The sequence below is a fragment of the Etheostoma cragini genome, chromosome 6, assembly GCF_013103735.1.
Source record: "Etheostoma cragini isolate CJK2018 chromosome 6, CSU_Ecrag_1.0, whole genome shotgun sequence".
Classification (NCBI taxonomy): domain Eukaryota; kingdom Metazoa; phylum Chordata; class Actinopteri; order Perciformes; family Percidae; genus Etheostoma; species Etheostoma cragini.
In genome coordinates this window covers 23333627-23349841 of record NC_048412.1, presented here as the reverse complement: position 1 = coordinate 23349841, position 16215 = coordinate 23333627, and the positions used below count along the sequence as shown (strand labels likewise).

The window sequence follows — 16215 nt, the reverse complement described above, 5'->3', positions numbered from 1 at the left end:
TGGAATAATTTAATATGTCATTACAATCCAACCTCACAGCATTTACTAATAGCTTGTTTAGTTTTTATTTCCCAAATTACTGACTTTCTACAACGTGTAGAAACTAAAATAAAATAAAGAAGTGCAGATCATGATTTTGTAGACGTTAGTTAAGTATTTTCCCCAAGACAAAGAGCTATTATCCTTGATATGTTCAGTACATTTTTTGTTTGTAAATGATTGCCAAACCAAATCACTAATGGATGAACCCTCTTAAAAAGCTTGGAAATCCCTTAATCATTAAATATGAAATAAGTCTCCCTTAGATCTTTGAACCTAAAGGGTAAACCTTTCCTCAATTTGTAAGATTGTGGAGCGGATCCAACGAATAAAGACCTACATTTTGCTAATTAAATGAAAGTAATTAATGTGAAATCAAATAGAGGAGCAAAGTCAACATCTTGCACTTACATTACGTTTATTCAGTTCAATAGCTCAGTCCGTAGGGAGTTGGGTTGGGAACCGGACAGTTGAGCTGGAGAGATGCCACTTCACTTCCTTGCCTTGAGCAAGGCACCATACCCCCCCCCAACCTTTCAAGTCACTGGTCCAGCTGGCGGCCCACTCACTCTGACATCTCTACATTTGTGCATTAATATTTCCTGATCATGTGTGTGTGTGTGTATTTTAGGCCTGTGTTTAGTGATTAATAACAAAACAGAGTGTAAATTGTAATTTCCCACTGGGGATCAATAAACAGTCTAAATTATTATTAAATTACATACAGGCTGTTAGGGAGTATAATGCTGTTCTATTCTTGACCAGAACAGCGTCAGACTCCATACCTGAACCTTGTGTTTCTATGACTGTAGGAAATTAAATAGAGAGAGACAACAGGGGTGTTGGCAGGTACGCCATAAAGGGTGAGGAATCTCTGCTATTCTTGGAGGTCTGTCTTCTACAACCCCCTCGATTCATCACCCTTTTAACTCTAATTTCTAGCCTTGCTTGGCTCATGAGAGCGCCTGGATTGACGCCCCCTGATGCCATTCACATACACATTTATTGACACACACACACACACAGACAGACACACACACACACACACACACACACACACACACAGTGTACTATATATAAAATGCATTTTTACAGCTACACGTACATACAATGCACTATCACTTCTGTTGCTGTCCTTGGTGCTGAAATTCCCCAAACCAATATCAGTGTTGATGTTAACATGCCTATGCAGCCTTTCCAATCAGTCAAACCCAGCTTGCAAGAACCTTTGAAAGAAACTAAAGGTTCCCCGGTGCTGGGGAGAGCAGGAGAATACACTGGTTTATCAAAATGCACTCTAATTACACTTGAGATGGAATAATATAAAAAGAGTGTGAAGAGGGGATAAGATAAGGAGCTAGGAGACAATCTATGTATTGTATTTCGAAGCATGCACAGCTACATCTCCTAATATCCTCATAATTACATCTGGCACCAACTCCAGGCTTGTATGCCAATGGACATGCATGGGGACCAGTGATGAATACTAGTTATGCCACAGTGGATGGGGAAATAGTGTCATGGCTGCCAATTAAAATAAAGGGCAGAAGTGAGGGAAGCACCTTGTTTCACCATTTCTCTGTATCTCCACTGTCTCACTCTATCACTGTTAATAATTGATCAAAGTTTGCAGTCTCTGTGCTTTGATATATCCATGGAAACGGCCTGTGTGGAGAGTGTGTGTCTGCATGTACTCCCTGTGTTTGTACGCGACTGTCCGTGTGTGTGTGTGTGTGTGTGTGTGTAGATCTCAGAAGGCTGTAAATAGTCTGATGCTGTCGCCAGAATAGCCAAAGAAACAAGCCGTTCTGCTACCACAGGGTATCTGCATCCATTAAAGGGACAGGCTGGGATTAAGTGTTGAGCTTCATGAATATTGTATGATGTTGAACAAGCTAAGGACATCACTTGATACTACCAACCCTAATGGTCACACACTGGTGTGTGAAAGTGTGTTTTAGCACCAAGTTTGCCAAATTTGACTGAAACCTTAATGCATGTCTCATATTCAATACTGTTGTTAGACTTTAAAGCTCCTCATCATGATAAAATCAGGTCAAGAGACTCTGCTGCATAATTACGCTTCTCCAACCTTGATCTTGAGATGCAAGCAAACAAAGGGCCAGTTATGCCCTTGTCTTAATCTCACAGTTAAACAAAGAGTTGTGCTCACAAGGTGGAGATTTTCTCTCTGACTAAACAAGAATAAGGGGATAAGTTGTAATAATTGCATGTAAATATCATACCTAATTAATCCTTATTTTTATAATTGCTTTTATGCCTCTCATACACTAAGATCCTCATTACTATTCCAGCCAGGTGAAAAGCATTTGCAATGAGAAGGTTAAAAAAAAATTCCAAACACACTGTACCTTGAGCAGGAGCAATACATCCCCCCCTGACTTAATTCAAGGAATTATCCAATGTCACTCATACAATGTTATACCAGCCTCTTTGAGCTGTTCTATTCAAAGGATCTGCATCTATTTATTGAGCCAGGGGCGCAAGCGACTTCTGAAGCACAAGGAGTGATGTTTCCCAATCCCTATGAAATCTGTTCATGCCATAGCTTTCTCTTTATGTTTATGGCAGCTAGATCAGCTGCCTGCTTCACTACACTTGTAATGAGAGGATAGATACACACACACACACACACACACACACACACACACACACATTTGGTCTGTTTTGCATTTGATTGCAAAGAACAAGGTGTATGCCTAACAGAATGTGAAGAAGCATGCACTGTACTATCAGCTATGCATACATACAGCTAATGAATTTGCACACATATTTTCACAGAGCCAAAACCTTATTTGTTTCTGTGGTTTGCTTCAAGAGTAACTGTGTTGCCATGCCAACTCTCCCTCTCTCTCTCTCTTTTTCTCTCGCACACACACACACACACACACACAGGCTCACACACACATTCGCTCTTTTTCCCTGCTATTCTGTTTAACAGGATTCCAATGCAGAGCCGTGTACACCAATCAGAATAAAGCTCGTAGCAAATGTCTAACCAGTCCCAATACAGTTAACTGTATGGTGCCTGGGACACTCTCTAGGCATCTGTCCTGCAGCATGATTGATAATAACCCTGAAGAGAGGCGACAGAGGGGAAATCCAGTAATTGTTTTCATGTGTCTCCACTCACCCCGCTGTTGAGAAAAAAGGTTTCTTTTGGGGGGAAACTTTCAGAATAACAATTAGCACAGGCAGCAACAAGGCGTAAATAGGGCTTTTTTACCAAGATAAATAATGTGCTTTTTGACTATAGTCTATGCCAGTGTAGTGGGTGGTAATCTGGGGCAGTGTGGGGAAATGAAACCAGTCGGGGGGCGGATATTGGATTTATATGCTTGATAATGCTGACATTTTAAAATACCACCGTGATTAATGATTTATGAGCAACAAGCAGGAGGTGTGTTTGTGCATTTAGCATCTGCACTGTGCATGGCAGCCCCCTTTGTGGAGCAGAGTGGAGACTTGAGTGCTAGTTATCAGTGGGTTGACCTTTTGTGAAAGCTCCTTTTTGAGATCTGTGTCTAGGGGAAAAGGCAAAAGGAGAGTCCTGTTGTTTTTGGCAAGTTTAATATAAGTTATGCCATGACTCTTGAGAAACCAGGGTGTAAAATAGAATAAGCTCCACAAAGTCAGGAAAAACATGTTTCACAGCAAGAGGAGGCATCAAAATGAAACACACAACAATGACGCAACAGTGACAAACAATATTCAGCACACCTAAAATGACACAAGTCAGTTATTCCTCGTGATAATTAGAGAGGCAGATACGTTAGGGGTTAGGGTTAGATCCCTCGTTGATTGACACAACACACCACTTAAATGCGCACCTCCTCTGACTCCCCTCCACATGCACTCACCATGCTGTCGTAGTGGATGAGCTCCAGTTCGTAGTCGGGTAGGATGTCGCTCCTGTTGTTCACCAGGTCCAGGGCCATCTGGGCGGAGGGCATACACGCCTGACCCCCGGGCCAGCCTCCGCTCATGGGGAACAGTGCTCCGATGTACAGCTTCTTCTTGCCTGCGGACGGCCGTGGCCAGAGGAGGAGAAGCGCGATGAGAGATGCCCGAAGGAGGAACATCGCATGCCCGCGGGCTGCGCGAGTTACCCGCGGAGGACTTCTGCAAATCACCAGCATGGTTCAAGGTGAGCTGAACGAGAGCAAGTTGGCCACGGTGCTGCAGCGGAGCCAAACCGGGAAAAGCGTATTTTATGTGCAAATTTTGCAACTAAAACGTAAGTGAACTCAACACGTGCCCGGCTCCTTTAGGCAGGTTTGAGTTTGGATTTGACGTTGAGTTTGGTAGATATACCAAAATCAACCAGCTAATTACTTTTAATTGCAAGGGTTTAGCGAATCGAGTAAATAATCTAGTCGCCGTACACTTTAGCATAATGCATGGTTAATTCTGGCTTGATATTTTCGGTACAAAGTCAAACACAGTTCAGTCCGCCTTTACTTTTCAAAGCTCGTAGCGATCATGTGAGGACACACTGCTGCTCGCATCGAGATGCTCATCAGTCAAGTTTCAAGCCTGCAATCCTACTCATATCTATGCAATTCCACACTCATTTCGCGTGACTAAACTAACGCATTGCTTTCTGCTTGCAATCAATCATGAATATTGGACAGCGCGTCCATTACTCACGACTTTTACGCAAAAGGGACTCGCGAATTTAACACCGGAGTCCGCGCAGAACACGTCAACCGGGTCAAATGAGTGTGGATTGGGAGCTGTAGCTAAAAAAAACAACTGGAGTGTGATTTGAGAGCTGAAGCCGCGGAAATAGCACGCAGCATGTCCCCCCTTTTAACGCAGCCGTATTCCAACAGATGAAACGATTGCCTTGGAAAAGCAGGAGCGCCAGAGCTCTGCGTCTGATCCACTGCAGCACCGGCAGGCTGAGAGTGTGTGTGTGTGTGAGAGAGAAAGATGAGAGAGTGAGCCAGGATAAGTCTGAGATATATGCTGAAAGACAGAGAGAGAGAGAGAGAGAGAGATGGTTGGGAGGGGGCTCTGGGCAAAATCTCCTCAAAGATTTTCTAATGAGTTACACGCTGTGCTTAACTTAAACATTGCATCCCTTCCACAAGAGCCCCACACAGCCTCTATTTGTCACATTTTCTTCTTTGCATTTGGCTTCTTACTCCCACCACTTGCTGCAGCTCCTGGCTTACAATGTAGGCTAGTGCATCCATAATCCATTTCTGATCAATGCAGGGGGCTAAATAAGGACCTTGTCTGGGTTAAAAGCCCATATAAACAACTAGGAAAGACCCAGACAGTCAGATTTATCTTTTCAAAGTGAGCATGAATTTAGTAATTAGCAGGTCTGGGTAATGAGGCATCACTACCACAACATCAATAAGTAAGTCTTTACTAATACTGATTAATATAATTATTGGGCAACTGCACGGCCAAAAAACATAAACAGATGTCCAAAGAAACTATGGAATGCATGAATCTGTTCCTTTAAAAAAAATGTTTTTACAGTTCATCCTGTGGGGGACATCAATGTAATTACAAAAATTCATGGCAATCCATCCAACAGTTGTTAAACCATTTCACAAAAAAAAAAAGAAAAAAAAGAAAGAAACTTATGGTGGCGCTAGATGAAAGTCAAAGGATCAACAAAGTCAGGAGGATTTATCCCCTGGGAACCACGAATGTTTCTACAAAATGTCATGGCAAGCCATCAAATAGTGGCTGAGACATCTAGACCAAAGTAGTGCATGGACAGACCAACATTGCCATCCCCAGAGCTGGTGCTATAGCTGTCTGCTCGATGAAACAATGGTTACATGTAACCTTTAGCCTGGTTTTGACATAGAAACCTACAGTAAATGCTGTTTGACCTGCAAATCAATAACTCCCTGTTTACTGGCCTGGCACACATGATCAGTGAGTAACTCTGCTCTGTAACCACCTCTGCTAATTTATAGAACATTTCATCTCTATATCCTCTCAACGGCCAAATCTATAAAAAATGCTACAGAAGCTGCTTGAGAAATCATCAAAAATATGCAGCAGGCAGTATCAATCATGGCTGACTTTATTTGCTTTCATTTCAAGAGTGGAAACAGGGATGTAGTTAGTGTAGATAAGAGAGCCCTAAACTCCCTGCACACTTGTTTGAACCCTCTGTTCATATCTAGCACATTCGCTGTTTGTAACTGACACACAAAGACACGCAATTATGCACTCACACCTTCTGACACAGAACAAAAGTACACACATGCACAATGGCCTTTAAGCCCTTATAGTTAAAACTGAATGTTCATACAGTCCTTCTTTTAAATGTATGTTTGATGTTTTTGGAGACACATCTGCCAACATCATATGATATCAATGAATCCTGTGACAAATGTCACATCTAAAGGTTACCAGCTCAGAACAATACTTTGCCAATGATTCATTTTTGCTATTTTGGATTATTGACTCTACTTTTATTCCATTTCATGGTCGCGCTCATCTTTTTGTAGTTCTTGTGTAAGTGCTCTAATTGCAATGCAATGGTAGTGTAAAAGTTCCCTTTTGAAAATTACTCATTGCAGCAATTGAGAAGAACACCATTATTTCTCCAGTCTAAATTAAAAACCCTCTGTAGTTAGGCAATGGAATATGCCAATTATATAACTCCGGTTCATTACCTAAATCTCATTATCTGGATATCTCCATGTAGCAGAGCGCTGTTCCAATCCAGCTGCTAACAAGCCCTCACAGGCGGAGGTGAGTGGAGTGATCATCTGCTGGCATTTGCCTTCCACTTCCACCTCCTCATCCTCGCTGCCACCCTGCGACCCGTCCAACGCACTATTAATTATTCAGCTGTGAACTTTCTATGCTTTTTTTGGTCCATGATCCTACAGCCAACACACACACTAGACGAGCCAGCATTGGGCAGTGCAGTGTTAACCCTAGTGGTGGCAAATACAACATTAAGAGGCTGAAGATGGATGAACTGTGGCACAGCCTAGGAAAGATGCAATGGAGACTGTGTGCTGAGTGCTGTCACATGTTGCTGAGCTGCGATAATGAGGGCCTTTTACTGTAGGCTTGTGTGTCTGCAGTTTGCACACTGGGCATCCTTCAGGATAATGGCCTGTTTTCCTCCTGGCAGAGGTGTTAGTGAGGAAAATACTTTTTTGAATGTTGCCTTTTTAACACAATCACCAGATCACATTGTCCTCCACCTGCAAAGTGCATGTTATCCCAGAAGCAATCCAAATCATTGTGAAAAATGCCCAGACAAAATATATTCTGTAAAAATCAATCAGAGCGTTTAAATTCCCAAGACGCTGACATTTGTTTTCACACAATGCCGACAGTAAACGTCCAATCCAGTTTCTTTTGACATTGGTCAAAGAGTAGTTCACAATCCATTTTTTGTGCACGTCTAACTTTGCTTGTTCTACCATATGGGCATGGTGGAAACTCAGGCTGTATTTACACATTACACGGACAGTATTATTCAAATTACAAAAAGGTATGGGTATGGAAGCATAAATGTTGGCCAGCACACTATGAAAATACAGTTCACCATGAAGTAAAAGCTCTAACTTCAATATAGTTTCATCATTATATAATTTGTCCAGCAGCACACCTAGTTTCCAATACTCTGCAGCACCTCTGTTATTAGAGTTATATATCATGCCTGAGTATCAGAGTGGAGGGGAGTTACTAATAATAAGTTTATTGTTTGACTGTAAACAATGTGCAAACAACACATGTTGCTTTAGAGCAACATTTGGTAACCAATAGTGTATTGCTATGAATATAAATATGAAAAACTATCAACGTTTTAGACTGTATTCATTAGATTTAAAAATTAATTATTGCCACGTGCAAGCCTCAAATTTAAATTTTTTACTAGGTGAGGAATGGGAATCATGTTTTAATGTTGGGGCAGTCATCGCCCCCCCCCCCCCCCACTCCTGTCACAGCACCTGCTGTTCAATGGATGGTTTATGTGGTTGTAGGTTTTGACATGATGTGATACTGAACAGATAACTTACATGCCAAGTTTAAAGCACTGCTAAAATCCAGTGATACAACCCATCTTTTTAAGGCTGAGGGTGGCCTTATTTGTCTTATTTCCAACAAATGCCATGAAGAAACAAGTACTAGTACTGTCTGTGTTGCCAAATCTGATGTATATTACTTTGTGCCATAGAGGTTTGTTGTTGTCAAAAAACTATTAAAAACAACATCACTGAGCCTTTGTTCTTTGACTATAATGAGCACAGGCACTTACTGCAGTTTATTTTGAGTACCCACGGACACTTTCCTAATGCTGTAAATACTTCTAGTAGTCAACAAAATGTGTATTAATCCACAAATTTGTATTCCAGCTTTTGCAACATATTCTTTTATGAAATGACTCCATTAAAATTTCAACATTTAGAGACGGACTAATACATTGTTGTTTTGAAGAGTAAAATAAAGATTTATCTCACCCTTTTGCTTTAATGCCTGTTAGTGCTTCTGCATTTTACAATACAATAATCCTAAAAGATTAAATAGATTACTAAAATGAATAATATAAAAATAAAATACAGAGTACATGTATAGATACATATGTACAGCATATATGTACATATATAGGTATACAGAGTTTGGACAGAAACTGTGTTAGATGGTAATGTCCCGATTATTCGCGGCTTTGCTTGTATTGACAGTGGACCTTAATTGTGGTGTTGATACTGCACTTGGAGAAAAACAGGAGCTAGAGAATCATACTGCATATGTGAACACACACACATACATACACTCACACACGCACAAGGTGGAGGATAGAGCAGACACAGACAGAAGCAGGGTATTAACCTTTCTCCCGCTGAGGAGGCAGTAAGTGGGTGGTGATGGCACATGGAGTGAAGAGAGAGAGAGCAGAGCCAGAAGGAGGTCAGTATTGAGACGGTAGATGGAAAGTTCTATTTGAGGAAACAGGGTTTTCTTCTACTTTGTTAATTATGTGTTTGTCAAATCTGACAGCAATATTTGGAAAGTTTGAATAAATTTCTCAGATTACTTGCATTAACACTATATTTTAAGATTAGTGCGTGCATATTGCTTCCAAGGATTGTAGCGTAAGTGTGTGATTCAATATCTGGCTAATTCCTAATTTGTTGGGTGACATACCTGCAACAGTAACACATGTATTCATTGGGATCGGATAAAACGGCTGCACTAGTATATGTTTTGAACCTGTTTGGAAAATTTTCCCAGGGAATGCCTGCTAAGCACATTACTTCATTTTCAGAAATGACCTGCTGCAACCTCGTACAGAACCACAGGTCTAATAGCGCTGTATGGGGTACATACACTGGGGTTAAGTGAGCAGAATATTACATATCTGATTATATTTATTCTTGCACAGTGACAAACTCTTAGTAGATGGTAGTCACGTAACAAAAACAACTAGCAACAAACTATTAGACAATTTTCATTAAACCATTGGAAATTTAAATTTGGCGATGATTGTGTGGATGAGTTGAGTTGAAATGCTACCTCACTAATGATGCTTATGAGGAAATGAAATAGTCTTAATCTTCTCTCAGTGCTTTGATTCATAAAATAAATATCTGCTCAAAACTCCGGTGTACAAATATTATATTCATCGTTTTCACGGGCTGGTAAGGAACAGGGAAATGCTGTTAGCCCTGTAACATGTTGAGTTCTAATATAAGATATTAAAAGTTATTTATTTATCTGAGTTCACAACTTCAAAAGTCTTGTTTCTCACAGCAGAAAAACATCTTTGACTGAACATGTTTCCTTTTCCCTATGAAGTCAGATTTTCCCAGCTTGATTTCAACCCTCAGTAACAGAACAGCCACCTGTGCTTTAGGCTGCTGCTGCCCTCTTGTGACAACAGTAGACATTACATCTGCAGCACAGTGTTGCAAAGCCTATGTGAAGCATTTAAACATCAAATATCTTTGCGTGTACAGTTACATTCAGGTACATCATCTTTTACCATTTCATGTTTTATTATTTGTAATTACTGTATATGTTGTTTTAAGGACTAATCTTTTAGTGAAATGTGTGAAAGGAAGAGGAACCTTGTTTATTAGCTTGTTTTCCAGTGCAATGTTTTCAAGTTCACCACTTAATCATCATATTATTATTGCACTTAATTCTTTTTTTAATTCTGTTGTTATTTTGCTTAAATTTACACGCAACAAATGTGGAGAGATTTCAGAATAAAGGGTCATTGAGGGGTTCGTGTTTGCTCAAGTGAACTTTGGCAGGTGAACTGACACCTCCCCATCTACCAGTCCACACTCTGTACTTGGTCTGTGCAGGACTTACTTTAATTCAATCCAATTTATTTTTAGTATCAAATCATAACAAGAGTTATCTCGAGACACTTTAGAGATAGAGGAGGTCTAGACCACACTCCAGAATTTACAAGGACCCAACAGTTCTAATAGTTTCCTCCAGAGCAAGCGACTTAAACGGGCCACACTCCGGTTCTCAAGTCCCTCTGGACTGAGCTACTGGTTGGACACTTGTATGTCCATGACTATTACAGTGTAGTAGGGTTTGGTTAGCATGGGCATGATAATAAGAATGAAAGATTCATACCTGTGTAGTTTCTGTCATCTTTGGCCGGCAAACACAAAAAGAAAGAAAGAAAAAAACTTCATTAAAAACACAATTTATTTGGAAACAGAACAGTTAACTAGAAGAAATAGATCATTTTGCTTAAGCATTAGATGGGAAATACTGATGTTTTTTAATAAAATTATTTACCTTTATGCAGTCAAGGAGATTATGTTTTCAGCTTGTTTTCTTTTCTTTTTTTTCTGTCAGCAGGATTTCAGAAAAACTACATACTGGCCCTATTTTTACAGAACTTGGTGGAAGGGTGTAGAGTGGGCCAATGGAGAACCCATTAAATGTAGAAGTGGATCTAAATCACATAGCGGATACACAAATAATTTTTCACTTTCAATAACATTGAAAGATAGGGCATTTCTGCTGCACTTCTGTGGTAATTGGAAAAAACTAGGTCTTGATTGTGAAAATTCACAATATATTAACATTATTAGATAGGGCGTGCCTTAGCGGAGATCTGTGCCCTAGTTTTTAAAGATTTGGTGCAGTAAAACTCCAAATTATTTTCCTCCACTAGATGGCAGTGAGAACATTGTAGTAGTCCTGAGACATGCATGTTGGTTGGATGCTGTGATAGATATTATGTAATCCTAGAATATGTCACAGGCACATCATAAAAATAAACAATAAAAAACTTTAAATCTTATATAGTTGTATAGTATATGTACCAAAGAACATCTTTTAGTAACAATATAAAATAATTAAACATTATCAGAGTGCATTATAAGTACATATATGAGTGAACCATAGTGAATGTATACATCTTCTGGCCTCTTTTTTAAATTATACAATATGTCCCCTACTTTCAGATGCCCAGTCTGTGCTGATAATTCCCTTATTCATCCCTTTTAATACAACAATTTCCATAGCAACTTTATTGGTTGTCATGCCAACTCCTCTGATGAGCAGTTGGCAGTCTTATTTCCTCCAGTTCTTTGTTTCATCTACATTTTTTCTTTCTTTTCTTTTTTGCTTAAATCCTCATTTATTTGGACTGTTAACAGGAACACTCTTGGGTGTTGATATCACAAATATCCACTCACATTCGCTCATCTTATATTCATTGAGTATTTATTCTATTATGTACAAAATATACAATCGCTTTACCTGCCTGCCCCAATGGTACAAACTTCCCTCTGTAGATTACATTCGGATTGGTTTGATTATTTAAAGCCTAGCAACCATCCTTCACCATTGGGAGAGCAGGTGTTTATAATTATCTGTTATCTTTAAAGCCTTGTGTTCCCATTTTTGTGGCTGAAAAACCTAAGTGAGCCGTGTCTGGGGGATGACATGTTCTGTTTATTTTAGTTCCAGTGTACATTCCTGCCAATATAGATTCTCTTTGGATTTAAATACATTTTCTGGGGCGGAAACTGGCAATCATCTCCACTAAAGATGAACTGATCAATCGATTTTGATGATAAAATGTCATAATATTGTAAAACAACAACAAACAAACAAAGCAAGTCTATTATATTCAGCAGAGGCCAGGGTAATGTCTTAAAATTGCCTGTTTTATCTCATTAACTCAAAAACAAAGTTTAGTGTCAAATGCATTTTTCTCTTCATATTTAAAGAACAATTCTGGGGCAAAATGAACCTAGGGGTTAATAACACGTGGGTACAGAGTTAACGTGCTTTTGCTATGTTACTGGCACAGAGTTCGTCGTTCGAATGGTCATTACTGTTTTCCCAAGATGGCGCCTGCCTTTATAGCCAACAGTTCTGTCTTCATAAACTATCTTTTTAATAAACTGTCTGTGTGCTTCGGTTTACATGCAGGGACCCTCATTGGTGCTACTGTGGAAGTGTGGTGCCATTTTGAGCCTTGTTAGTGGTATAGAAACAGCGGTTTCTTTTTACTTTTGCGTGCCCCGACGACTAGCGTTATAAGCTGGCATGCATTAAAGTTAGTTCTTAATGATAAGAAAACTAAATGCATGTTTTTTACTAGAACCCATAAGCATTGACCTTCCCTGCCTCAGCTCCACACATTACAGGGCAGGCCAGTGGAATTAGTTTGCTCATTCATATACAGTACTTGGGATTTTTATTAGAGGAAGATGTGTCTTGTAATTTGCATATTTAGAGGTTACTCTCTAAAATGATATTAAAGCTGTATTTTTTACTTCAGAAACAGTTCATGCTTTACACAGAAAGTCAGGAAAAAGCTAGTTAAATCTACCTTTTGCCAGTTTTGGACTATGGAGATATGTTTTCCAGAGGCTCTACAAAGACGCTGTTGAAATCACTGGATTCTGTGTATCATTCAGCACTGACATTTATAATACATGCAAAGTACTCTACTTTGAAAATGGTTGGTTGGCCCTCAACACAAGAAGGCTCAAACATCGGTTGACCTTTTTTGTACAAATTATTATCTGGAACCACTCCTTCATATTTAACTACACTTTTAGTACCTAGAAGATCTGAACACAATCTAAAGTCAAAGAGATGCATACTGTAGGATGTTCCACAAACTAAAACAGACTTTGGAAAAACTGCTTTTGGTTACAGTGCTCCTACTTACTACAAAATACTTTTCTTAATTCTACTGTAGTTGGAAGCGTAATGTCAAACCCAATGTAGTCACAATGGCTTAGAAACTCACAGAGGCAGGTGGGTTTAGGCGCGTCCCACTTGCCCAGTTTAGTGCAATGGCTGATGTTTCTGCCCTCCAGGATGAAGCCGGCATGGCAGCTGTAATGGAGCACTGTCCCCTCCACTGGTGGCCCGGGGGGCTTTACCGCCACCCGGCCGTTCTCCAGAGAGGTCCACACCCGCGGGCACAGCAGCACTGGGAACGAGAAGAAGCACAAAAGTAAGGGAGGCTGAGACAAAGGCAGTTATAGAAAGATACATTCATAATAACTGGGGGATTGAGTTGCAGTTTATCAGAGGTAAACATGCTTTGAATGAGAAAATATTTGTTATCGGTTGACCAAAAGCTCAGTAAGTGTGGCCCTAATATCCTTTGTGTGGCCAAGTTACCATCACTTAGGTTAGCTATATAACTAGCTAACTTTCTTTCTGAAATAAACAGTAAACACAACATTAACATGTGAATGTAAGTCCAATATTCACTCTCTTTTAGCGCTAGTTTAAAAGATCTGTGTCTTTGCCGCTAAATGCTCCACACTGTTTACCAGCCAGTTGCTATCTTTGTCGTCAGGTAGTGGACAGTGGGTTTATCAGAGCTTTTGGGGATTAATTGAGCCCGGCCGAGGGTTTTGAGCGTGTTGATGACATTTCTATCATGTGGCTTGCGCTACCGGAAGTAGACAAATAACGAGGGTGAAAAAGATGGCAACAAAAGAAGAGACTACAGTTTGAGAACTTCTGTTAATAGGCGTGTGTGTTCAAGTCGTCCGCTGTCCATTTCCCAAGGTTATGAAATGCAAACATTCTTGACTACTTTTTCTTTAAAGGGCGTGCGCCAGGGAGCACCCACGGAGGAAAATATAAATGGGTGCCTATGCTTGATAAGATTCACCCTTGGATGTCTGAGGGAGTGAGTGAACAACGATTGTCATTCCAGAGTTGTTTAGTACTGTGTAGGTATAACGTTAGGCTAGATCTGTTTTTTTAAATAAGGGTTTGTGCTGAAATAAATAGACCTGTAGTTATGTCTCCTGTTGTATCGGCTAGGTCTATTTGAATATATTCAAACCTGTATTTTTTTGGGATATTCAAGCGTCAATTTTGGCCGATTTTGACATCCCTAACTATTTAAAAGCTGCAAGTTACTTCTTTATCCATGGTCAGAAGTTTATTATTGTGACATATGCCTAGGACAAGTAAGAATCAGATTTCCCATTTCCAACCCATCCTATTAGGAGCGGTAGGCAGCCACTGTTATTCAAGTACTACAAAACAGACACAATAAAGAAAGTCTACTGCTCTAGCAACCCCTTTTGACAGATACTTTAGTATTTAGTTAGTGGTAAGAAAGGCTACACTTTATCCCACATTTGTGATAAGAAGACAACATTAAAATGTTATTACTTACATTTTTCTCAGATTTGTTTTCTTGTTTTATTTCTTACTGTGCCTGATATGGAGGCTTAGAGCCTCCAGTTGGTTTATTTACTTTTTTTGACAAAATGGCCAAGCTCTTCAATTTAATTTGTTTAGCTGCTGAGTTTGTTGAATCTTCCTTCCAGCATGTGAGCACATAATAAAACTCCAATCTGCACATTGCAGCTTGAGCTCTTACATAAGCCCGAGAAAACTAAAATCCTGCTTTAGAGAATGTATTCTTGGAAAAAAATAAATTCCACTGATGTTAACTGTGAATAACAAAAACAGGACATATAATAACAGGGATCTGATTGGATCTCTGGCCTTATTCTCAGTGTTTGTAGGGTAATTTTAGATGTGATATGAGTAGAAACTACATTCAGGCCTTAGTCCAATAATACATTCTTGGTTTGCAGGCAAAGTTAGATGGACTTGCATATCATACACACAGATACTAGATTCTATGTGGATGCTAAGCAAGCTCAACATAATCTAAATGTAAGCCCTCCAAATCCTTACCCAACAAGCATCAACCCAAACTATCCTCTATGAGGGTATCAGAGTCGTTCACATTTGCATGATTTTTTTATATAGCTCTTCATTAGGCTCACATATCTCAGAGCATACAGACAAAAATGCCTGTCAGCAGAAAACAGCAAAATAGCAAACCTTTAGACCTAAACCATAGATCAGAAAGGTTTTGGGACATATCACCTGTTACAGCAAGAGAAGAATGTCACTGAAATAATTTTTGAGCATTCAACAATTCAAATGTGTGGCAAAATAGTCCCAGGTCAAAGGTCCGCTTACTATATTTTACAAAGCTTTAAACCACATCTCACTGTCTTCTTCAGCAAATGGCTTAGGTTTCACCATATGAAAACAAGTCAAAAAGGGAGATCATAACCCTGCTCACTGAATCAAGAGTGGTCTTTGGAAGGGGCTTTCAATGTTAGTTCCATTTTTTGCAGGTCGCGTGAGATGCGGTTGAAAGCTCCAAAAAAAGGTGGCCGATGGACCTTTGAGTTGAGATTATTTTTGTCACATATTGTTCCCAAGGTCAAGAATGAAAGAGTTTTAATATTAACAACATAACGTCTTCTAAATTGTAACCGTTTTTTGATTAATAAGAGAACTTGATATGTTTAATTTGAGTATATAATATTGATAATATATGATAATATTTAAAGTGTCCTATGTACACATAATAGTATTAATTAGTATATTAACCTACTGAGAATTAGCACCTGAATCTGCAGCTTCCATCGGCTTGGACTCAGCTAACAGCTGTTCTCGGCTAAATAAAAAAGCTGTAAAAACCCACTGTACACTTCCTTTTCAGTACTAAGCATGAACCAGACACAGTTAACAAATAGCTGGTGAACATTTACGAGCTAAAGAGTCATCTATTTCTCTCAGGAGGAAAAACAGAGCTAACAGAGAGTTCATATTGGACTTACATGCAGCAGACAGATACAGGACTTCAAATGATTGGATGATTCAAAC

The 16215-nt window shown here is 39.5% G+C and overlaps 1 protein-coding gene across 1 annotated transcript in view; it reads right to left on the bottom strand.

Annotated features, from left to right (window-relative positions):
- The window catches only part of gabbr1a (gamma-aminobutyric acid (GABA) B receptor, 1a), a 59478-nt gene that overhangs the window by 36160 nt on the left and 7103 nt on the right, over window positions 1–16215 (bottom strand). The window contains exons 5-7 of the mRNA XM_034873600.1: window positions 13301–13486; window positions 10654–10671; window positions 3921–4081 (exon numbers count right to left, since the gene is read on the bottom strand). Of these exons, the coding sequence (XP_034729491.1) occupies window positions 3921–4081; window positions 10654–10671; window positions 13301–13486 (365 nt within the window). The remainder of the gene's footprint in view (window positions 1–3920; window positions 4082–10653; window positions 10672–13300; window positions 13487–16215) is intronic.